At 32.9% G+C, this 25,571-nt stretch overlaps 1 protein-coding gene across 3 annotated transcripts in view; it reads left to right on the top strand.

Moving 5' to 3' along the window:
• The window catches only part of ADGRV1 (adhesion G protein-coupled receptor V1), a 473,598-nt gene that overhangs the window by 49,857 nt on the left and 398,170 nt on the right, over positions 1-25,571 (top strand). Inside the window, exons 10-22 of one of the 3 annotated variants that reach the window (XM_036225347.1) lie at positions 3,720-3,896; positions 6,311-6,534; positions 9,351-9,383; positions 11,341-11,467; positions 11,572-11,757; positions 12,516-12,696; positions 13,414-13,577; positions 14,601-14,724; positions 15,717-15,983; positions 17,278-17,404; positions 18,021-18,238; positions 18,823-19,566; positions 21,855-22,228. In XM_036225347.1, the coding sequence (XP_036081240.1) occupies positions 3,720-3,896; positions 6,311-6,534; positions 9,351-9,383; positions 11,341-11,467; positions 11,572-11,757; positions 12,516-12,696; positions 13,414-13,577; positions 14,601-14,724; positions 15,717-15,983; positions 17,278-17,404; positions 18,021-18,238; positions 18,823-19,566; positions 21,855-22,228 (2,946 nt within the window). Of the gene's footprint in view, positions 1-3,719; positions 3,897-6,310; positions 6,535-9,350; positions 9,384-11,340; positions 11,468-11,571; positions 11,758-12,515; positions 12,697-13,413; positions 13,578-14,600; positions 14,725-15,716; positions 15,984-17,277; positions 17,405-18,020; positions 18,239-18,822; positions 19,567-21,854; positions 22,229-25,571 lie in introns of those variants that run through there. The other 2 variants (XM_036225348.1, XM_036225349.1) reach the window with 2 other exon arrangements.

Below are 25,571 nucleotides of genomic sequence, written 5' to 3'. Positions count from 1 at the left end.
CTTCCAAGTTTTCAAGGGTGCCAGGAGATAATAACTTGTCAAGTAGAGTTTCAGAATTTAATGGAGGTTTTTAGCTTCGTTTTTATTTTTTGTGTTGATGCTTTCTTTCATTTCCTCTGCTGTTGATGTCCTCCGGATTCAGAGCATTCTCATTTGTGTACATTGTCTCAGTCCATTTGGACTGCTGTAAAGAATACCATCATAGACTGGGTGGCTTCAACAATAGGCATTTATTTCTCACAGTTTTGGAGGTTAGGAAGTCTGAGATCATGGTGTCATCATGGTGAGGTTTTAGTGAGAACCCTCTTCCTGATTGTAGACCAACAGCTTTCTTACTATGTCCTCATATTGTAGAGAGAGAGAGGAAGCAAGCTCTCTGGTATCTCTTCTTCTAAGGGCGCTAATCCCATCATGGGGGTCTCTATCCTTATGACCTAATTAACTAACAAAGGTTAGTTACCATACCATACAAATACCATCACTTTTGGGGATTAGGGTTTCAACCTATGAATTCTGAGGGGGACATAAACATTCAATTCATAGCATACGTTTAAGGTTTTTGTGTTTTTAGTATCTTAGTATTCAGTTCTCCCTTCTTTCTGTCTCCAGTTTTGCATAGGTCAAAACTTGTATGAAAACGAAATTAGTAAAACACTCATATGAGAACCAAAGCATTAAACCAAGCAACGATTTTAGAGTTGCTTTTGCTTTCTTGGAAGCCTGGGCATCCTGGCATTCCTATAGTAGATGCAGTAATGTAATATAGATTTGAGAATTGATGATGAAGAAATGTTGATTTTGAGTTGTAGAGAAATTTTATTTTTCCATTTTTAGCTTTCTGATTTCTCATGCTGCCAGCTTTTTGATTTTTTACGGTACCTTAAAATACTTTTTGATTGTGGATAGATACCCCCATTATCTGTGCCAGTATTAGTAACCTTTATATTAAACTTTTAGTCTTTTTGAAATATATAATATCTATATCTAAGTACCTACGGAGAATTTCTATGTAAACAAAACCTTATTAAGAACCTTCTATGAGTCAGATATTATCCCAGCAATATTATTTAGGCATTCTGTATGAACATGACATAATTTATTTTTGATGACACTTGAAAAGTAAGGGAAGACTTGAAGAAGCCTTGCAATATCTGAATTTTGGTGATCCTGAGTTAGAAATCTGTTTGTGCCACTAATTCCAGATTCAATTCTTTATCTGCCTCTGTATTCAGTTAAAAAACAAAGGTCTTATTGTGTAGACAGTTAATTTAACACTTTAGGAAAAAAGTCATTATTTGTCAGTGACATAGTTTCTTGAAATTCCAAGCAGCAGTAGGCTCTGGAAGGCTGGTTGGAATTGGAAGGTTGTGTAGTTTGTGTAGTACATAATGGATGAGCAACTCAAAGAATCAGAGGCATCAGACTCTGCATGGAAAGTTGAATGAAACTGAAGAAAGGAGAATCTGAGACATGAGCTCCTTATTGTTAAGCAACCTTCTCAGCTGAATACGTCGGTCTGAGATACAACTTTTGGCAGCCATGGGATTACTAATGTGCTGTCCCAGTTGCAAACTGTCTGAAAGCCAAGAATGACTCTATGAATGGAGCAGTTTGCTTTAGCAGATGCTTAAGGAACCCAGACAGAAAGGCTTAGAGAGCAAGAAATAAGCCATGTAAAATTAGCATTTTCCTTTTGATCAATTCATTTCATAGCCTTCTGTATCTTTATATTTTTCAAAAATATGGTATTTAGAATTCTGTAACTTTTTGATAAATGTGAGATATAACTTTTCTTTCTTTTAAGAAAGTTTTGAAGTAAAAATATATTGAGTTTTTTCCCTCGATGTTTTAAACAATATTGTCAGTTTAGTGCTTTGTGAATATACAGGAATGAAAGCGTTTATTTACACACATGTGCTTATACACAACCAGTATATTTTAAAAACATCTTTGCCTCCAAATAATGCACACTTTATATTCATGTGCCATTCAAGTATGTGTACAGACACACACACATACTATTCTTTGTACTATTTTTAAAGATAAATACATATGTATATGGGCTATATGTGTGTGTATAGTGTGTGTGTGTGTGTGTGTGTATACTTTTTCTCTAGAAAGAATCACAGTTATACTTCTGTGTTTTTAACTATCTTTATATTTTATTTGATAAAGTCAGTATACTAAAGAATCACATTGTCAGTTTTACTTAGTCTGTATACCAATATTTGGTAAAATTGCCCAGCCTAATTTTTTTCTTTGACCTAAATGAATATGGAATTTTTATATCTTTCCCCTATATATGATTTTCAAAGAGAAGTGTATGGCATTTGAAAAAAGAAAAAAACATTTATTTTTGCCCTTTAAAATGTATATTGTTCATCAAAAAAAATGTGAGTGTATGCAGGATCAGTACCAGTTTTGTCCACTTGTGGAAAATCAACTTCAATCATAAGTCTCTGCTGGTGGTTATTTAGTGACATTGTTTCCACATTACAAAGCCTAACAGAGGGCTCTAAAGAGTGGGAGATCCATAGAGTCTCATTAAGTTCAAAATTGTGTTTTAACTTAAAATCTCTGCTTTTTGCAGTCCTGTAATGATCATCTATCCCTACACTCAATAAAACATTGTGAGGATTGATAAATCACATTTTGACAAGTTAGAATATTAAAATGATGAAGGTTTGTGATATATCAGGATTCCTACAGAGCTCAGTTTGTGTTTGAGGGATGAATCAGCAAATATTTATTGTGTAGCTGTTACAGTTTCAGATTTATGTCATGTACTGGGAAAATGCTGAGAAGGACAGAGACTCTATAGAGCTCTATAACCCTGTTATAAAGAGAAAGTTAGGAATACACAATGATGATAAGCAAGCAATATATGAAATTTATAATTAAGTCTAAATTTAGCAAAGGTAACAGTAGAAGACTAGAATGAGAGAGAATAAAGAGGTCTGGAGAATCCAAGGAAATCTTCATGGGAGAGAGGAAAATTTAACTATCCTTAAGACCAATATATTTCGGACTTGCGAGTTGAGGAAGGGAGGCCATTCTAAATGAGGAGAACACCATGAAAGTTACTCTGGTGGTAATGTTCATTAATTATAGGGAAATTGCATTTCTTTAAACATAAAGATGTGTCACCTTTGGAATTTGAATGGTCTTCTGATAGTGAATTTTCTCTGGCAATGGAGAGGAATGAGTGATTGGAGCTGTGGGTCAGTGGAAGAGAGGAAGAAGATGAGGACTACTCTCTGGTACTTGATTTAAGGTCAAAGTAGTTCAGTATAGGTGACATGAAGGAAAAGCAGCTGGCAGTGCTGGTGATGGTAGTGGTAAGAGGACATAAAACAGACAGTTTTACAGACATTTTATCTGTAAAGTGTCTGTATCACATGTCAAATCTAATGGCAACTAGTTATAAAGTTTTAGAACTTGAAGGAGAGATCCACAGATTATTAGGGATAAGGTATAAAATTTTAGTATAAAGGACTTAGAAAGAACCCTGGAGGATAATAATAACTGAGGAGCAGAAGGAGCTCAAGAAGCCAGTGTAGGAGATTGAAATAGGATCGACAATGAAGGAAAGTGAATTTGCTAATTTATTGGTGGCCTTTATCATGTTTACTTTGTTGTGCCCTGCAATTAAGACGTTTTTTAATTTTAAAATTTCTGTTTTTTTTTTCACTTTTAATTTTTTTGTTTGTTTATTGTAGTTGGAAACTGTGGAGTTGGCGAACATAATTCCCCCAATCCCACCTATAAGTCCCAGATTTGAGAAAATTAGAAATATTTCTTTGGTGGTTACTCCAGACATTGCAAATGGAGAAATTGGCTTTATTAGCAATCTTCCAATCATTTTGCATGAACCAGAAGATTCCACTGCTGAAGTGGTAAGGAGGCTTTTTTTTTGTTAGTGGTGCGTAATGGATGTGAGATAATGTACAGACGTTTTCATAAGGTTAGCATACAGAGTAAACAGATCATGAAAAGTTTCACCATTTATAGCAAATCTTCAATATGTAATTTGACATAAGTAACTGATGAGTGTGTGATTTCTATCATCTTTTGCCATGTTCAGTAAAATAAAATTAGAATTGTATTTGCTCACAGTAAAAGTATTATATTTTGATATATTTGCTTTTGAATAATGCTATGACATTCGATAGAGTGATAGGCAAATAATTTTTTTCTTTTATTGGCCAAATCCTATGTCCCACAGGTAGCTTTGAGTTATTTCATTTCTGAGCATGCTTCACACTTGCCTTGAGCAGGACTCTGGTGGCTGTCTTCACCATTTTTGGTGGTAGAGGTGATGGTGGTTAAGTTGTGGAATTCCTAATTCTAGAAATTTTATATTATATATGTGGGTAAATTATTACATATATATACACACACATACACATGCACATACAATGCAAAAACGTGCTCACATGTATCTCACTCCTCCTGCTCTTCACCGTGGTTGAACTTTCCTGCCATTTATCTATCTGACCTTCAGCCTTTTCATTCCCTAAGCCACAGTCTGTCTTTAAGACCTTCTCCAAGTCTCTCACACTTATATTTGATTTAAATCGGTTTGGGGTTCAGTTCAGGAATGAGGAGAGCTGTATTTTTTTCTTTTTATTATCATTTTATTTTAAAAATTTCATTAATAATTTTATTGGAGTGACTAGTTAAAAATTATATAAGTTTCAAGTGTACAGTTCTATAATACATCATCTGTATATTGCATTGTGTGCTCACCACCCCAAGTCAAATCTCCTTCCATCACTGTATATTTGACCCTTTACCCTTTTCTGCCGAGGAGAGCTATTTTTGATATCAAAGCCTCATGTCAAAATATGGTGAACACAACTTCCTTTGTATGTTTGATTCTGTAAATTGGAAGAGAAACTCCATTTTTCAATATAGTTTTGATATTTTATATTTTTCTTAATATACTATTTCCTTCTAAAAAGTAAAAAAAAAAAAAAAAAAACACCTAAAAAGCATTTAACTTTTCTTAAAGAGTGGATTGTTTTTATTGATTTATCATATAAAGCTGTCAGTTTACCAATTCATATTTTTCTCTTGAGGGAAATTAGCTTTTGGGGAAAGTTTTGGGCTCCTTGAACTTGCATTCATTTCCCTCCCGAAGACAGCAGAAAGGGTTGGAGTTTTCCCTTTGTTCTCTCTGTCCATTCTGCAGCCCGGGCCACATCCACGTCCTCCAGTGATTTCAGGGTCCAGCCCTCTGTTAGTTTTTCTGTCTTCCCTAAGAATCTGACTTTGCTCTCTCGTCTCCAGCCCTGACCTTTGTTAGCCAAATTAGCAGAATGGTTCGTGAGGAAAATATCTTCCTTTTTTTTTTTTTTATTTTTTTCAAGATGGGCTGTGTTAAAGGGCAAAGAACAATGAGGATACCTTTTTTAGGAGCTTAAAAAGAATTACATATCTACAATTAAGTATTCGTTCAATTCTTTGTGTAAAAAACTTCATCATGATCTACAGTATTCTTTTATTTTATATGTATATGTATGTATGTATACTATTGCACTTACATATATATATGTATGTATATATAGTTTTGCATTTAAATAAAACTACCAAATACAATTCATTTCAGAATTATTATAATAGCCTCCATTTTTTTAGCTCATTCTATGGAGAGGTATTCTAATCCTCACCACAGACTTGCAAAACAGGGAACCACAGACTTCACTTCATATGTGGAAATTGAGGTCAGAGAGGCTAGGTAATTTGCCCAAGGTAACCCAGAGCCATGATTTTAGTATCTGATTTTATTTGTAGTGCATATAGTGTATTAGTTAGTAGCATTTCTTATTGTTACTTATTATTATTATTTTCTTATATTGCCTCCTATCACTTTAGGATGAATTTTACATAACTTATAATTTTCTAGTTTTAATCACACAAGTTATTTTTGTTTATATTGTAACATTAGATTCTTTTTTTCAGAGAACCTCTCATGGAAATTTAGCCAAATTGATGTTTTACATGACTCTTTGACTTTTAAAATATTTAAGTCTTTTTATGAAGACAAAGCCCTGGTTAGGCATATTTTTGGGTGGAGGCAATTTTGCAGATAAATTTGATTAGCAAAAACTAATAAAAAATAGTTCTATCTAAAATTACATTTAAGCTTAAAGAGAAGGTTTAAATGTGTTTTTAATGGCATTTAATGGTTTACTTTTCTATGCAGAATACATATATATTCATATAATAACGTGAACGCAATCACTGAAAAACATATAATTTGTGAGTATATATTTCAGAAGAAATTGTTCTGTTTCTTTCTTATAAGGTATACATTCCCCTACATCGAGATGGAACTGATGGCCAGGCTACTGTCTATTGGAGTTTGAAGCCCTCTGGCTTTAATTCAAAAGCAGTGACCCTGAATGATATAGGTCCCTTTAATGGCTCTGTTGTGTTTTTATCTGGGCAAAGTGACATAACAATCAACATTACTGTCAAAGCTGATGACATACCAGAAATGAATGAGACGGTAACACTTTCTCTAGATAGGTAATAACCCATTTAGTTAATGTTTAGTAATATTTATATGTTTGAATTGTCTAAAATAATTTTGTTTTTGTTTTATTTCTATGAAGTAAAAAAAAAACTAAGTAGATAATGTTATGCTGGTCTTCTGACTTTTCTGTTTGTTGGTGGCTTCTGGTTAGACTGAATGTAATGGCATCATGAACTTTTACCCCGCTCTTCACTGTGTGGAAAGATTTCATATAGGATTTATGGAAGGTTTCACATAAATCTTAAATTACATAGCTAATATGTTACTATATTTAAAAAAAAGGCAGCAATAAATAAAAATGTTAGGTTAAGCAAACAAGTCTGCTGGCTTGCTTTTCAACAGAGAAGATTAGATCATTTTTGAGCAAGTAAAAAAGTCTTGTCATACATATGATAAAATTCTCTCTTCATGGAATTTAAACATTAAATAATGCTTATTTTCCAGAGAGTCAAAAGTAATACAAATATAAAGGATATTTTTTCATTGGTAATAAGGATTTACTTAACATTTCTCAATAGTTTATATTAAGAAAATATCACAATCCATCAGAGAGGTTTTTTTTTTTTTTAAGTAATTTGTAAAATCCTTTCCAAAAATGAAAAAAATACTGGGTTTAATTGATGTTAATTATTTTTTAAAAAGTCAAAATGAAGCTTATTTACTACAAATCTCTTTATATTAAAATTAATAACATGTTGGTGACCTGCAGACTTTGCAAAATTCATATTTTAGAAACAGTAAAATTCACAGATAAATTTAATAGACATTTTTTGTACTATATTAATCAGGACTAAAGTAGTAATGATTTTATGTAACCCCTGGTCCACTCTGTGTTTTACTCTTAGCCTCTTATAGGTTTTTCTTTGTAGATGTTTTGTGTAGACACATTTCATAAACCTGAAGAGTAATTGTTTTTTATTTTTATGTGAAAGAAAAATACAGAATGTAGGGAACATATCTATTGAATTTCCACTGTTCATTTTCTTTTCTTTCATTATGCTTACTTCCTTTTTAATATAAAAAGTAAAACAAAACATCAACAAAACAAGCAAACAAAAAAGCAAAACACAAGTATAGCACACACTGTCTAAATGGCTTATGGTTTTAATACATATTTTACATTAAATCTTAAGGAAAGGTATTTCATATGATGAAAAAAATCATTGAAATATAATGAAATGTGAACTGAAAATTATGATTTTTTTCACTTATGTGCTTTCTGCTTTAAGTTAGGTTTGAGTACTTATTAAATTATTACACAATCTTAAAAAAATCTAAAGAAAAATGAACAGCAAATATAAACCAAAAATGTAGCAATCCATAGAAACTTCGTTAGCTCAGATGAGAATTTCTCCTCTGAACTGTTTGAGGAATGATTTAAGTTATACCTGTGCAAGTTCATAGTGACTATATTTCATATTCTATTAAAATAGTCATTTAACCTTATGTAAACCTTTGAAATTAATTAAAATAATAATTTTATGTGTTTGTTTTCCCTGTTCTCTGTTCCATGAGTAAAAACAGTACACGGCAAAGTACAAATCGTGGAGTAGAGAATTTCAGAAATCATAAGTTCTTCTCTTTTCAAAAGAGGATATTAGTTAAATTTATACTAAAATGTTTTAATTCACTTGGTAGCTAGTGCATACTTGTATTACCTCAATTGTGCATGGATGAGAATGAGCAAATTGCATTTGAATATTCTAATATATATAAATATATTAATATTTAGTTAAATATGAGAATAAGATTAATGATTTGAAATAACATTTTTAACATATTTTTTGGAACCTCCATCTCAAGTTTGTAAATTTTTAACATAAGTAAAGTGAAAGAATGAATGAATGCTCTTAAGTGTGATTAAAATGAGTTACAATATAATATTGGAACAAAAATAATACTCTATTGTGATGCAGTTTATAGTTTTTTCTTATTGTCAAATTTAAATGCAAATTCTCTGTATTTCAACTAAATATAGATAAAGGTTGCCCTGGTTTTGAAAGTTTATAATGCTTTTAATAGTGTACCAGTTAAAAATATTTTATTGTTTGGTTTTCCCCAAATCAACAATTTCATTATTCTAGTTTATTTCAGAAAAAAATATATTTGATATATATAGTATATAACCCCTTATCTATAAGAGAGTGTCATTTGATTTTAAAAATGAAGCAATAAGTCTGTACATTTTGACATGGGTTTTTCAATGCTGTTTGAAAATGTACTACACTGGAAAGTGTTTGTATTTCCTGATAAAAAGTTATATTTGTCATAATTCAAAGGTATAATGATATGGCTTCTTGAGTATATTTCTATGCAAACATCGAAAGGTATATATTTCTCTGCTTATATACTTTTTTTTCAAAGCACACTGGCTTTTGATCTGAGGATGGATGTTTTTATTTTATTTTTTTAAACCTAATTAAAGCTCCTAAGTAATTATGTCAGGCTGAATGAAATTTGCTCAGCTGCTGTGGTTTTGTGAGCATGCACAGTGCTTGGCAGGCCCCAGTGCCCTGGAGCAGGCCTAGAAAGGAATATCTTCAATGGATCTTGCATGCTGGCTGGCCATGGGGTCATCTTCCTAAGTGGGAATTGTGGAACCTCTTGCTAACATTTGTCAGTTGCAAAGAACCCAGTATGTAGAGTTCCCATAAAGTAGACATAACTAACTTGTGGAGGGGGAAAAAAGGCTTTCTTTAGCTTTATTTTATCCTACTGTGCTAAGTTTCTAGCAGTATTACTGAGATTTTGGCAAATTGTGTCTCTGTCTTCTTTTCCCCGCCTCCCATGCTTCTTTGTGTATTGACAGAGTAGAAACAGAAAGGTTTATTGTGTATTTTGGGTAAGTGTATCAGATAATGCCTGGTTTTTGGTGATTCAGCATTTCACTTTGCAAGCCATTTTTTTTTTTTTTTTTTTTTTTTTTTTTGGATAAAGCTGCCATTCTGCATGACTGTAGGTCTTGAGAAATTTTGCTTGTTCACCTGCCTGTGCATGATTTGTGTGGTTTCATTTTTTAATGATAAGAGGAATGTATATGAAGTTTTTTTCCCTAAGTTTTAAATTATGAATGCATGTAAGATAGCTGATAAAAAAGTTTGAGAATTAGTGTATGTGTTTTAAATTATTTAAAATTTTAACTTTCCTTATAGTTTACACATAATACAGGGAGCAATTATTGTGCTTTGCTTGTGAAATTCTTACCTAATATCTCTGTGAACTTGTAGTTTAACAGAGAATTTGTAATCAAGACTCATCTCTCTCATTGGTTTGTATCCAAGCAATTTCTGCCTACATTTTTGAGTTGTATAAAGAACCTTTAAAAAATTTGTGTTTTTTACACAAGGATAGTATATTTTCAGAAAGTCTAAAAATAAATGTATTTGTTTAATGCTCAGAGTGGATTCTTATATTTTATATTCTGATCCAGTTTTCTTTTCTCTTAGTTTATATGGACACAATAATGTTTAATTATTAAAAATATTGATGTAAATTTGCTCTGAGAATCATATGACTGCGTTAAAAATATAACAAATAGCCGTCCTTTTATTTGGACTAATCCTTCTGGTGTGCTAGGTATTGGTTGCCAGGTTTCCAAAAGCTAAGGAACAATGTTAATTCAGAATCTTTATTACACAGGAAGTAAGCTGTTCTTTCTACATATTAATTGTGGCTTCATTGTGATTTTGAGGTCTGATCATGAGTACTTTTTGGTTCAATAGAAAGTGACATTTGGAAAGGTTTAGAGCAGCTTGCAGGATTAAGAATTCTCAAAGAACATGCAGGCTTTTAAACCCTCGGAGCCTGTAGTCCTATTCCCTTTGATCACTCTAATTATACACTGAACATAAAAACCAGAAATAAAAAAAAAAACAAAAAAAAAAAAGAAAAAAAAACCATCTTGTTTTAATATGTTCTTTGAAGATATGTATGGGAATTGTTATAACATGTCATGCATATGAGATCCATTTTGTTCCATTTTTTATATGTCCTACATTTTCTTTAAAGAAAAAAAATGCATGAGATTAAAATCGAGGTGAATAGAAACATGAAAGTTCACAAAATATTTCTAAAATCTATCAATTTGTTTATTTTTCATTCAAGTAGGTTTTTTTTTTAAATAATTTATTTTAATTAGTTTCAAGTATACAGTACATTGGTTAGACATCTATATAGTTCATAAAACGATCCCCCTATTGTTCCTTACCTCCCTGGCCTTCCACCTGGCCAACATATTAATGCTAACTGCATTCTCTCCGCCATGCTCCCCATCCCCGTGACCACCTATCAACTCCTAATATCAAAGTAGTTTTAGTCCATGTAGTTATCCAACTTTCATTCAGTTAGTATAATCTTATGTAATGAGTTTATTTTTTTTAAAAGAAATTCAAGTGTATGTAAAGTTAAAACAGTTTTAGTTAAATATATTTTCTAAATACATTATAAATTAGGTTTTTCTAAAACTGGTAACAAATCTGGAATTTGGTACTTTATAAAAATAAACTATGTTTACAACCTTTGGTTACTATATTCTTGTATTCTATACATATGCAGTGTTTGGTTTCAGTCAAATGTAAAGGGTATAATTAACTCAGAAATAGAAATTCTTCCATAAATGTTATGAGTAAAACTGTTTTGATCTTAAGTGATTTTAATATGCTTAAATTTAATTTAAAGTTTACCTTCAAATAACCTTCTTATTCATTATCCAAAAGATGTAAATACTGCCTTAGAAGCCTGCAAAATTCAGAAGTAAAACTATAAGTAGTGGGCACTTTTTTCCCCTCTGATTTCTCCAGGGTTAATGTGGAAAATCAAGTGCTGAAATCCGGATATACTAGCCGTGATCTAATTATTTTGGAAAATGATGATCCTGGGGGAATTTTTGAATTTTCTCCTGCTTCGAGAGGACCCTATATTATAAAAGTAAGTTGAAAGAAACTTTAGTCTATTTTGTACTCACAACTTCAGAAAAATCCTAAAGGATGTGAACGTTTGTGGATTTTTCTTTTCTTTTTTTTTTTTTTTAGGAAGGTGAATCTGTAGAGCTCCATATCATTCGATCCCAGGGAGCTCTGGTTAAGCAGTTTTTGCACTACCAGGTAGAGCCTAGGGATAGCAATGAATTCTATGGAAACACAGGGGTCCTAGAGTTTAAACCTGGGGAAAGAGAGATCGTAATCACCCTGCTTTCAAGATTGGATGGGATACCAGAGGTACCAGATTTAATTTTTCCTTCGTGCTTTTATAGAAAGTTGATAGTATCTATTATAAGTATAAATATTTTGAAAGTTGACAGAGACAGGAAAGGAAGTGGGCAAGAATGGATTGAGAAATCCTTGTTGGAAAAGTTAAAAAAACAAGCTTAGAAAACAAAGTAAGACATTCAAATTTGAATGGTATATGTTTGCTCTACATAAAGAAATACCAAACAATTTGAAACTTTGAGTGTGTGATCAGTTTTCATCTCCTTTTAGCTGTGTTGTTTTATTTCATGTAATCTGCATTGACTGAACATTTAATGGTATGGTTTTGAACTGAAGAAGTTTTTGTTACAATTACTTTTTTAAAGACAATAAATTTAAGTTTTATATTAATGGGACCAGGCATAGTCCATTATGTTTACACACCAGTATATAAGTAGCTTTTAAATTCATTTCGTTTTATTTATTCTCATTAGTTTGTGACTAGATTATCAGTGATAAGGTTCAGTCTTCTAACTATTTTAGAATAGTGTCATTGTTTATCTTTTCCCTTTTTGGATAACGTATACACATATCTGGTGTCTCTCCTAACTGATGGAAGAATGTTAAAAAATCTTTTTAAGGACTAATAATATCAGCCTTTTGTCCTTTGAGTGAGTTATGTGTTTCTGAAATATTGACTGTATTTATATTCTTGAATATATATGTTTTTTCACTTGTTCTGAAAACTTCAACTTCGTATTTTTCTTGATTTGACATGTTTATTTTAGTTGGATGAACACTATTGGGTAGTCCTCAGAAGCCATGGTGAACGGGAAAGCAAGTTGGGGAGTGCTACCGTTGTCAATATAACGATTCTGAAAAATGATGATCCTCATGGGATTATAGAATTTGTTTCTGATGATCTAATTGTTATGATAAATGAAAGTAAAGGAGACCTTACCTATAGTGGTAACTTATTTTGCTTCTTATATTCTATTAGTGTTTACTAAAGTTGAAATTAATAATTTAAAAATTTATTTATCTAATAGTTATTTATAGTTGTCCATCTGTCTTAGAAATTACATGTAGTGCAGAAATTGGTGCTTTAAAAATCACATTTAGGATTGCTATTTTTATTTTTACATAGCATTGTGATGATACGATGAGTTCAGTTATATTTTGATTTCAATTAAGCATATGCTGTGTAATTCACTCAAGAATGAGTCAAATCAAATAGGAAAAACTAAAGAGTTACTGCTAGGGAATTATTGCAGTGGCCTGGAATGAGAAATAGTTTATTTTTAGAGCAATTTCTTTCTGGGTAAGAAAATTGCTTTTGAGTGTGCAGCTTCCTCTAGCTGTCTTTAGCAAATATCTTTATAGGACTTTGTGATAGGTGTACCTAATTAATCCCAGGCTGTTCTGTATACTGAATGACTTTTAAAATCCCAAACTGTGATGAAAAAGATTAAGTCCATTTATTTTGTCAATTGTATGCCAACAGAAGGAGGACTAGGCTAATGTATTTTTATTTGTACTTTGGAGGCTATGCTAAGCAAATACTTAGCTTTTATGTAAAAGAGGTCTTATTTTTTGCTCTTGTTTATTTGAACTATTTCTTTACTCATCATTTTAAGATTGTTTAATATGCATATTCATATATATTCTGCCATTTGTATTTCACAGCTGTTTATGGTATAATAAGAAATCGTGGCAACTTTGGTGATGTTAGTGTATCGTGGGTGGTTAGTCCAGAGTTTACGCAGGATGTGTTTCCCGTCCGAGGGACTATTTTCTTTGGAGATCAGGAATTTTCAAAAAATATCACCATTTACTCCCTTCCAGATGAGGTAAATGTTGCATATATAATTCTCTACTTGTTGCTTAATAATTATTTTTTATTAAATATATGGTAAAACATTTTGTTATGAATATATTGATAAAGAACTCAGGTATGATAATGTCTGACTATAAGTCAAAAGAGTAATATTATTTTTTTTTTCCGAAGGTGTTTTCAAATCTTAGAACTGATAGAGGCCTGTGGCACTGCATAGGTGTCAAATATCAGGGATTCAGTTGTGGGAGAGGTGAAGTGCTTGCCTTGTGCTTAAGCCCTTTGACAACAGGGTGCCTGCCCTCTGCCAAGGACCCTACGGTGCATTCTCAGAGGCGGGACTGTGGACCAGATGGGTCATGGACCCAGCAGCGTGTGTTTTGATAATGAGGAGAAAGAACTCAGTGGGAGTGGACCTTTCTGAGGGGAACTGTGCTTCAAACAGCTATGGGATCCTGTGTCATTTGTCCCTCAAGAGACAAAATTCCAACACACTTTTGTTTTAGGATTCGGAGAAGACTGCCACACAGGGATGCAGTGAAAAATAAACAGTGTCCACCTGGAGATTCATTTAGGCTCAGAGATGTGGGGAATCTCATCTTGTTAGGACATGGGAATGAGGTCTTTATAACACGCTGGGGTGAAACTTCAGTAATGTTTGCAAGTGGCCTTTGAGAGCTGGCTGAGCTTTTGGTACTACTATGGACTCAGTTCTAAATATGTTTTTCTGTTCTATTTTTTTATTGAAAACAACAAAAATCCCATATTTGTAAAGAAACAATGATTGCAATATTTCTATTTTTAGTTTACATAAGGCAAAGTATAAATTTTATAATAAATCAAAATAAAATGGCTGTTTGGATAAATGCACATTAAAATTTGGGGGTGTGTGTCTTAAGTCCTACTTGAATAATTTAGGGTTAACATTAGTACTTTTATTACAAGAACTATTTTTTTAAAAGATAAAAATTTAGGAATATAAAATGGAATTATTTGTATAAATAACTTGACTTAAAACATATGTAACATTTTCCAAAAGATTCCAGAGGAGATGGAAGAATTTATCATTACTCTACTTAATGCCACTGGAGAAGCTAAAATAGGAAATAAGACTACTGCAACTCTGAGGATTAGAAGAAATGATGACCCTATTTATTTTGCAGGTGGTATAGCTATTTTGCATTTACATCTTTCTTAAACAGAACATATATATGTATTTTTTCAATGATTTTAACTGAATAATTTTGATGAAGCACAATTGATGCTTGATTAAATATGATTTCGTGATTTGACCATTTGATTTTATTTTGATGTTTCAACAAATATTTTTAAAGATCTTTCGAAGGAAAAAAAAGATACTGTTTTGTTATCTTTGTTCTCCCCCTACCCAAATTCCAAAGTATTTTCTTTGCTTTATGCAAAAAAGAACACTCTTCCAATACGCGATGTAGCCAGTTTAGGGTATGGGTGTTCTACCTAATGGATGGTCACTTACTATAATTACTAATATTGAATGGACATAGAAATCAAGTTTTCTCCATTTTTGCCACTCTAATGGTTTCTTTCAAGCTGTCTTTGGCACCTGAGACATCCTTTAGTTTTGTTTGTGAGACTTAGTTGACGTCTAATTCTTTCTTAAACCCTTTTTGCAAGCTGTTCAACTTATAATTGCAGGAATCTTTTAAACCTCTTGAATTTTACTGATTCATATTTGCCGTCAGTTAACATGTACTTAATTAATTAGTCCTGTGTTCAGCCTTGTGCTGACTGCCGCGACAAAAATAAAACATACGATAGCTGGGCCTTTTCTCAAGGAACTTTCAGTCTTAATTTGGAAATGAGGTGTATTAACAGTAGGAAGAGGACTTCATATCGTGTATAATTTACTGACAAATTGAGTGTTAGAAGACAATGGATTTTGTAGAAATTAGGGCAAGAGGAAAGCCATTGACTAGAATTAATCAGAAGATGGCCTCATGTAGGAGTTGGGACCAGAGCCAAATCTTTAAGACAGAGTGGAGGGCATTTTTTTTTGTGGTGGCAGGGAGAAACAAAGTGGTCTGAAAATACGTAGCTGGAATCAGAAAAGCTTTTGTGTGTGTGTGTGTGTGTGTGTGTGTGTGTGTGTGTGTATAACTCTTTATGACTTTTTCAGAACCTCGTGAAGTAAGGGTTCAGGAAGGTGAGACTGCTGACTTTACAGTTCTCAGAAATGGATCTGTTGATACCGCCTGCACTGTCCAGTATGCTACTGTAGATGGGAAGGCTACTGCAAGAGAGGGAGACTTTGTTCCCGTTGAAAAAGGAGAAACACTTGTTTTTGCAGTCGGAAGTAGAGAGCAGAGAGTATCGGTATTCATTAATGAAGATGGTATCCCAGAAACAGATGAGCCCTTTTATATAATCCTCTTTAATTCAACAGGTAAATAAACTGTATTTTTACAGCAGATCTGTTGTTTCAGTGCTTTTATTAACATGACATTAAGTGCACTGTCCAGTAGTGGTATCAGATAGTCCTTAACCATTATCTGTGAATGTTCAAGAGCAAATTTGTTTCATTGGTTTCTTGGGGGATGCGGCGAAGAATATTGGTTGAACCTTCATTTACCTGGTCTACTCTATGGCATTATTTTTAACCTTTTTTTCACAATATAGCACACATAGAAAATTATATAAGGACTAAAAACGTTCTAGCCAAAGCTGTACTAAACCTTATCTAGTCATCCAAGGGCTTAGGCCATCAAGGATTCTGTAACTCCTTTACCTCCTAGCATGGTGTTAGGCATACTGGTTGGGAAACTGCATTCTGTAGGTGACTCAGCCCAACTAGCTGTTTGATAATTCTCTAAAGCTGTTAGTCATGATGAATGATAATTTGTAAGGGGAAGGGTGGACTTGCTCTTCTTTAACGTACTGTAAGTGTAGCAGGATTTTTGACCCAAATATTTGGGCCCTGAGAACGTTTTGACCTTACCTTTAGTAAATTAGAGGGGCTATAACTTCTTTTTATATTTATTTTATTCTTTAGGAGTAGGGATAGCTATTTTTCCCCTGAACCATTTGAGAGTAAGTTGAAGACATGATGCTTTTCCTACAAATAAGGACATTCTCTTATATAACTACAGTATAACCATTCAAATCAGGAAGTTAACCTAATAAAATCATTGCCTCAGATCTCATTCAAATTGTCCCAGTTGTCCTTCCTAGCACAATGAATCTTTCTCAAATCATGCAATACATTTAATTGCCATGTCTCTTTAATCTCTTCAATCTGGACTGATTCCTCAGTTTTTCCTTGATTTTCATGATCTTTGTAACATAGAAGATCATAGGCTAGTTATTTAGTAGAATGTCCCTTATTTGGGGTTCGTTTAATGTTTCCTCATTAGATTCAGGTTTTTCATCCTTGGTCAAAAAGTTGAAATTAGGTAAATTTATTAGGTAATTACTGTTTATCTCTAATTAAACTATTGAAGCAATATTCCTGTTGTGAAGAAAAGTAGTATGTTTTTCAATAAAATAATTCTTTTGTAATTAAACATTTCCTCAAAGACAAGTCACATTAAATTTATTTAGGTATCTCTCTTTATGACCATCACTGAGGAATTCTTGCTGAAATTTGCACTTAATTATAAACCATTTCTTAATTTAAAAATACTAATTTAACAGGAAGTTAACTACTTTTTGTTATTTTGACTTTTCCATTTTTAATTTAGGTGATACAGTAGTATATCAACATGGAATAGCGACGGTGATAATCGAAGCTAATGATGACCCAAATGGTATTTTTTCTTTGGAGCCCATAGACAAAGCAGTAGAAGAAGGAAAGACTAATGCATTTTGGTAAGCATGTTTGGATTAAAAAAATTTCAAATTGGATAAAATAAAATAAAAATTTTATGAAAAAATTTCAAAATGAAAAAATTGGTTAAGAATTGAATAACTTCATAGTCAGTAGTCTGAATTGTAAACTTTTTTTATTTAGTTGCCCTTTGTTCAAACAAACAAACCAACAAACAAACACTTTAGCCGATAAGCAGGACTTATTCTCCTCACCTTCCTTACCCCAGGTTCCATCATTTGTCAGGACCTAGTGTCTTCAATAGTCAAGATCTTCTGGAATTCCTCTCTTAAACTAGCCTCAACCTGTCTTTTGCTTTTGAAGAACATTTGCCAGTTCTCACCTAAATATTTTTCAGTTGGGCTTAGAGCTTAACTTTCACTTCGAATTTTAAAGACTTTGACTTTTAAGGATGCTTCTCTTGATATTTATTTAAAGTTCTACTTCATTCTTCACTTTCTTCATGGTTGCTCAGTAAGGATTGGCTGGCTGGTTTATATTAAAGATTGTAAATAGAAAAAGTACATTTCTGATATGACACAGAAAGCTCTCATTAGATTTAGATTCACTACTAATAAATTTTTCATAAAAATTAATTTTCTTTAATTTATTATGTAGGATTTTGAGGCACCGAGGACATTTTGGCAGTGTTTCTGTGGCTTGGCAGTTGTTTCAGAATGATTCTGCTTTGCAACCTGGACAAGAATTCTATGAAACTTCAGGGACTGTTAACTTTATGGACGGAGAAGGAGCCAAACCAATAATTCTCCATGCTTTTCCAGATAAAATTCCTGAATTTAATGAGTTTTATATTTTAAAGCTTGTTAATATTTCAGGTGCTGTGTTTTCTTTTATTTTTACTACTAAAATTTAATATTTTATATTTAAATAGAGCTGTAGAGAAAACAAGTGAAGAAGTAAGTGAATCTTGATTTTCTGACTTTAAATGTCAGAATGTCCTCTTTAACAGAAGTGTTATTTTTAACATTTTGTGGTCCTAGCTCAGTTAAATTTTATGGATGGAGACTTGTATTCATCTTCAAACTTGTACGTAGATTTTTTTCCCACCCAAATATAGTATCTCCAACAAAACATTAATGGAAGTTAGGAACTTAAAGCTTAGTCTTTGTGCCATAATTTAAACAATCAATTGTCCCATCACTTTTAATTTTAAGCACAGGAATTCAGCCTTTCTAGTTAATATCCTTTTTTCAGGTTTGACTGGTTATTCATAAAATTATGCCGAACCAGAATACCCCTGAAAATGTGGTATAAACCATATGCTGACACTATTGTTCACTGATGAATGGGTAAATTATTTAACCAGAAGTTCGCTAAACAAATTTCTTTAGTTTTCACCTTAAACTAGAAAGTACTTCAAATTCGGGTTTCTCATTCATTATAAATTTTCTTATTATAGGTGGGTCCCCAGGCCCTGGGGGCCAACTAGCAGGAACCAACCTCCAGGTGACAGTAATGATTCCATTCAATGATGATCCCTTTGGAGTTTTTATCTTGGATCCAGAGTGCTTAGAGAGAGAGGTGGCAGAAGATGTTCTCTCAGAAGATGACATGTCTTATATCACCAGCTTTACTGTGCTGAGGCAGCAGGGTGTCTTTGGTGATGTACGTGTTGGCTGGGAAATACTGTCCAGTGAGTTCACTGCTGGTTTGCCTCCAATGATAGATTTTTTGCTGGTTGGAATTTTCCCCAGCACTGTGCATTTGCAACCGCACATGCGGCGTCACCATAGTGGAACAGATGCTTTGTACTTCACTGGACTAGAGGATGCATTTGGAACTGTTAATCCAAAATACCATCCCTCTAGGAACAACTCAATTGCCAACTTTACATTTTCAGCTTGGGTAATGCCCAATGCCAATACAAATGGATTTGTTATAGCAAAGGATGATGGTAACGGAAGCATCTACTATGGGGTAAAAATTCAAAGAAATGAATCTCATGTGACTCTTTCCCTTCATTATAAAACTTTGGGTTCCAATGCTACATATATTGCCAGGACAACGATCATGAAATATTTAGAAGAAAATATTTGGGTTCATTTCCTGATTATCTTGGATGATGGTATAATTGAATTCTACCTTGATGGAAATGCAATGCCCAGAGGAATCAAGAGTCTGAAAGGAGAAGCCATTGCTGATGGTGAGTGTTATCTTTACAACCAAGACACTGAATTTGGAATTTTTTTAAAAATTGGTTTCTTAAAAAGGCCAACAGATATTTAAAAATCTGCTTGTGTGTTGGTTTAATTTTTTTAAATAAAACTGTGTGCCTACCAAGACCATAAATTCTGTGTTGTGTGTAGCAGAAGAGTGTCAAGTAAAGTCTTTGTCCTTGAGGTATCTGGAATATGCTCTGGGCGAGAGAAGTGCAAACAGAACACTTTAATACACTGTAGGAGGAAAGGAAAAAATTACGGAGGAACATTTATTCCTCTTGCAGCAGGAGGGATGGGGCATGATGTTTCAGATAGAGAAAAGGGCAAAGGTGTGTAGAAATGCGAAACAGCATATTGTATCTGGGGAGCTGCTGCTAGCTCAGTGTTGCTGGGAATGAAGGGTAGTGAGGATAAGGTTGAAGAGGAATCGAAAGAGAAATATTACATTAAAAAAAGCCAGCAGTTACAGGGGTTAATAGTATCAGGAGTAAACCGGTGAATTCTATGGAGTGCTTTGAAGAGATAATCTTTGTTTTTAAGCTGTATCTATGTTTCCTTGAGAAACACATTTGCATGTTTACACACCAATATTGGTTATCTTCATTATAATCACCACTTCCCTTCCAGCCCCTTTATCCTGTGATTTGATTGTTTTTTTATTTTTTATTTTTATTTTTATTTAGTAAGAAAGTAGAACAGAACTTATATGGTTACAGCTTAATGGGATATTTTTGTTTTGAACTTCCTACATTAGATATCTAGTTGTCTTTTTTCCTAGTGGGAAAAACAAATGGGTAAAAGAAAAAACATGCACACACTACAGATTTCAGCCCCAACACTTGTGCTTACAGCACTGTGTGGCATTAAGTTATTCGCCTTTTGATTGTGTTATATACATATCTGTTAACATTGATTCTTTTGGTAATAGCATGATGGTAGAAAGAGAATGGGAAAGCCTGGGAGACCTAAGACCTTGTGTTTCTTTTCTCTGTTTAGCTTATTGCAAGTAATTTATATTGTTTTTGTAATTTGTAACTGGGAAAGAAATTTGAAAATGTATATATATATATTTTCAAGTTATTAATGAAATATAGTATATGTTATAGATAACAAACTACATAAAAGTGTGTACGTAAGTGTACAGGTAGATGAATTTTTTTAAAACTTCAAATTCGTCAGTTTTAGCACACATGTAATCAGCCCCCAGATCAAGAAGCATTGTTCCAGAAACTTCTTTTGACTATTTTCCAGTCATTAACTCACCATCCCCACCTACTATTGCCATTTCTAAGAGCGTAAGAGTAGTTTTTCCTGTTTTTTAATTTATATAAATAGAATTGAACAGTGTTTACACTTGAGTGTCTGGCTTCTTTTGCTCACTCTTGTGTATGAGGTTCATCCATATTTTTGCCTATTGTAGATATTTTACTCTCATTACTATGTAGTCAGTTCAGAACCGCTGGAGAAGGCATGGGGCAGTACCAGATACTTGCAACAACCCCAGAGCACTGTCTAGGTAATGACTTGTAAAACTGCTTTGGTTGATGATATTTATAAGAAATATTACTTGTACATTTTCCCCAAATCACCACCGAGCTCTCATCTTACAAAACTATCTTAGTTGAGTTACTGGAGAGGAAATAAAGAAGAAATAAGAATTGGTCAATTCCCAGAAAGAGTTGTTATTGATAACTGGGCTGCATATTGTTATCACCATGAAAAAGTCCCTAAAACTTCACATATAATGTTATTCCTGGGGAGAAAAAGAATATTTCTTTAGAATTCATTACATTATTTTTTTTGGATAAAGAGTTATATTTAATCCACAAAACTTTTTTTCCTGAATTCTCACCTCTTTGTTTGTTTATTTATTTTTATGACTTTATTTAAATCAAGATAAAATTCTAGTAGTTGAAGCTTTGAGGTTTTCAAAGAATAGTAATACTAAAGTTTTAAAATTGTGACTGCGTCGAATCGTTCTGTTCTTAGATGTAAAAGGAAATTTTAATATTTCCTAAAAGAAATGTCTGTCCAAATATAAATGCATATATACATGCACACATATATACATATACACACATACATACACATGTATATAATATCCCTTAGTACAAAATATGTTAAATCTTAGTGATTACTGTACTGACTTCATTTTTCATCACAACAGAAATAGCCTTTTAAAAAATTATTCTAGTCCTTCCTGAATCACACTGATAATTTAGGACAAGATAGTTGTAGATATTCCAGCATTTAAACCCATCTCTAATTTCAGGTCCTGGAACACTGAGAATCGGGGCAGGAATTAATGGCAATGACAGATTTACAGGTCTGATGCAGGACGTGAGATTCTATGAGCAGAAACTGACCCTTGAAGAAATTTATGAACTTCATGCTATGCCAGCAAAGAGTGACATACACCCGGTTTCTGGATATCTGGAGTTCAGACAGGGAGAAACTAACAAATCATTCATTATTTCTGCAAGAGATGACAATGAAGAAGAAGGAGAGGAGTTATTCATCCTTAAACTAGTCTCTGTCTGTGGAGGAGCTCGTATTTCTGAAGAGAATACTACAGCGAGATTAATAGTACAAAAAAGTGACAATGCCAATGGCTTGTTTGGTTTCACAGGAACTTGTATACCAGAGGTAAGTAATGACCTTGGAGAATTTTGGAGTTAGAAAATTCATTGTAGGTGGGTTTGTTTCTTTTATTTGGTAAGATTGATTGAATATCTGTCTACTCGAAGTCCAGAAGTATGCTAGAGCCAGTGGTTACAAATGTAAATTATAAGGTCTTTGCTTTTATAAGTTCACGATTTGAACCAAAAGCTTAATGAGTTGATAGAAGTAATAAGTTAACAAATGAAACTTTAGCAGTTATCTTTAAAATTAATGCAGTTCACAGAATGTATAATTATACTCTTCACGTAATTTACTTTTCAGCTACTATTTGGATACCACATTAATAAATAATACAAATTGAAAGCTCTATGAATAATTGCAGTTGAAACTTTATTAAAATATATTTTTTAGGGTTTTTATCCCCTCACATGTGAAATATACTTAAGTAGTTAGTTACAACATTCTTCCCTGTTGGGTATAAATGCCTTTCTTATCAACCTTCTTGGCCAGCTCAATTCATTAGGCTGTTTTACTATCCTTATCAGTTCTTTCCAAGTGTTTAAAGATTCGTAATCATCTTGGTTTCCTGATCAGCAATGTGAGATCTCATGAAACTACTTCACAGGTGTCTTGTGTGACAGCAACAACAACAGCTCAGTATCAATGAAAAGATGCCAAAGAACAAGAGAGCCTTTCCCTTTGCAAGTTGATTCTTGCAGAGCATATGTGTAAATTGTAATGGTTAAGAAAAAACATGAATGGTTAAGGCTTGGAAATATATATGGGTCGTAGGCTTGCCTCACTCTGTGGAGTATCTTATTGCACCTCTTAGCTTTTTGGTTCGGTGACAATCTTGAGAGATCTTTCAGTAGTTGTCTTTTTCTATACTAGAAATAAAATATCCTAGAGTAGGGGGACAAATGTCATGCAGATCTGTAACTTAAAAAATAAATATGTTTATTTATAATGATAGTACCTTTAAATATTCGGTCATCAAAGAACTTTACATGTTAATATTTTTTATATACCTTTCTGACAGTCCATAACATAACTGCAAAAATAATATTATTCTCTCCATTTTATAAGGTTAGCAACTGAGACTAAGGAACCTGAGAAAATAACCTAAGTTGAATTAAATGAGACAGGATCAAATACCTGGTTCACAGCTTGGCAATTAATAGTACTTTAGAAATATTCCCCCCCCTCTTTTTTTTTTTTAAATTTGCTCCTAAGATACAAAGGGAAGAGTTAGAATTTGAACCTATGTTTTGTGACTTCTATTGTCTCTACCCCTATATCTTTAATATCACCACCTCTATTTTTAAAAAGACAGGTGGCTTCCATGAGATTGTGAGGGCCGTTATATTGCTATGTAAAATCAGCTTTCCTTCAGTTCCTTTGAAGCACCTGCTTATGACTTGGACTTCTTGTGTAGCTCTTCTCTTGTGTGTTTCAGTCAGACTTGCCTTGTTTCAGTTCTTATCTCAGGGCATCAGTACTCCCTAGCCTTTCTATCTTGAGCACTCTTATTCCAGATCTTCAAAATTAGTTGTTTAAGTCTCAGCTCCAAATGCATCTCCTCAGTGAAGACTTTCTTACTTAAAGTGATCCCTGCCTTCCCCCAGCTGATCACTTTCCATTCCTTCACCAAGTTTTACTTTTTTTTTGTAGCATTGATCCCACTCTTAAATTACCTTTGTTATTTATACCTACTTATTTACTGGTTACCCCTTTTCACCACAAAGATTAAAGAGCTCTAAGTATAATAAGATCTTATAGTTCATTATCATATCTCTCACACCTAGAATGGAATATAATAGGTACTCAATAAATCTTTGTTGAAGTTATGAGTGTATTTTAATATTAACATGAAAAAACTCGTAGTTTAAATTTCAAGCATGTTTAGATTTAGTTAAACTGCATGAACAACCAAACTGGAAAAAAAAAAAAAAACAACAAAACATAGGTTTTAAAAACCTGCCTAAAATGAGGAATAGTTTTTGAGTATTTCTCTGGCTTTCTGGGCCATTATAGTAAGTTTTTGATGCTGGCTTGTCTCACAAGTTCCATTGCTAAATTGTTTTGGTGGTGGTTCATTTTCACCTAGGTATGTAACTTTGCCTGTTCTCAAAAATCTCAGAACTTGAATGGGGCCAGTCAAGCCTTTGATTGCAAAAGAGAGAACTTCCCCTAAGTAGGCCACGACACCTATGCTCTTACAACTGCTAGAAAGAAAAAGAAAACATGGTTGGTTATTCTCCAAGCTCACATGAAAGAAATAGAGTATATTTGTATTGAAAAGAGTAAAGTTTAGATGGTCAATATAGCAAAAGTGTTGTTGAGTCTGAAAGATCAAACATTAGAATTTGATTGTCAGGAATAATACCAAATTTTCATTTTTGAAACTGTTAAGAATAGAGGTACAGAACTCTTAACTATCATCTTGGTGTCATTTGAAGCCAGTAATATGAAATATTTTTATCATCATAAATAATATTATTTGTTGATTACTGAAGTTCTCAAAGTGTAGCCCAGGGACCTCTGAGGGCTCTTGAGATGTTTCAGGAGTTCTACAAAGCTCAGCCCTAATTTTATAAAATACTAAGATGTCTTTTTTATTTTATTGACAGTCACATGCAAAAACCATGGTTGTCAAAACTGCTGGCTGCTAGTGCCTTTGTGTGAATCAGGGTGGTGGCACCGAACTGTAGCAGTTATTGTCTCTTCCCCACATGCCTGTAGTTTAAAAGGTGCAAATCTCACTTAAGAATATCTTTGACGAAGAAGTGCAGAATATTAGTTTGATAAAATCTCGAACCTTGAATCCCTGTCTTTTACAAAATATAGTTATTTCTCAAAATATATTGCTTATGTTAGCATGTATTGAATTTATTACTGATGTATTAAAATGAGGTAATATATCAATATTTAATTTTTTCAATTTTCATTTGTAAAATGGTATCAGCAAATTTCACCAACATGAGCAAAAAACTCCCTGGGGTTCTTAATTTTTAGGAGTGTGGTCCTGAAACTAAAATATTTGAGAACTGCTTGTTCAGTCTATGCCTAGAATTCGTCTTCAGAGTTTAAATTTTATGGTTATTTGCTTCATTTTCAGAAATAAAAAACACTGTCACTTCTGTAGATTATTCTCCATTGTGTTGCAGTGACATTGGAAAGTTGACTTTTTTCTTATCCCTTCAAAAAATACTAGAGGCAGTAGAAATTCTTTAAAGACTTCTGAGTTATGTTATGATTTTACATTTTTTATAGATTTATGTGACAAAGTAATATTAAGATTAAAATGGAAGCATAATCACATGTTAAATAAATATTGAAAATATGGAGAATATGACATACTACTTAG

The sequence above is a fragment of the Rousettus aegyptiacus genome, unplaced genomic scaffold, assembly GCF_014176215.1.
Source record: "Rousettus aegyptiacus isolate mRouAeg1 unplaced genomic scaffold, mRouAeg1.p scaffold_m13_p_8, whole genome shotgun sequence".
NCBI classification, from domain to species: domain Eukaryota; kingdom Metazoa; phylum Chordata; class Mammalia; order Chiroptera; family Pteropodidae; genus Rousettus; species Rousettus aegyptiacus.
The sequence above is the reverse complement of the archived record's forward strand: the minus strand, read 5'-3'. Positions and strand labels throughout refer to the sequence as shown.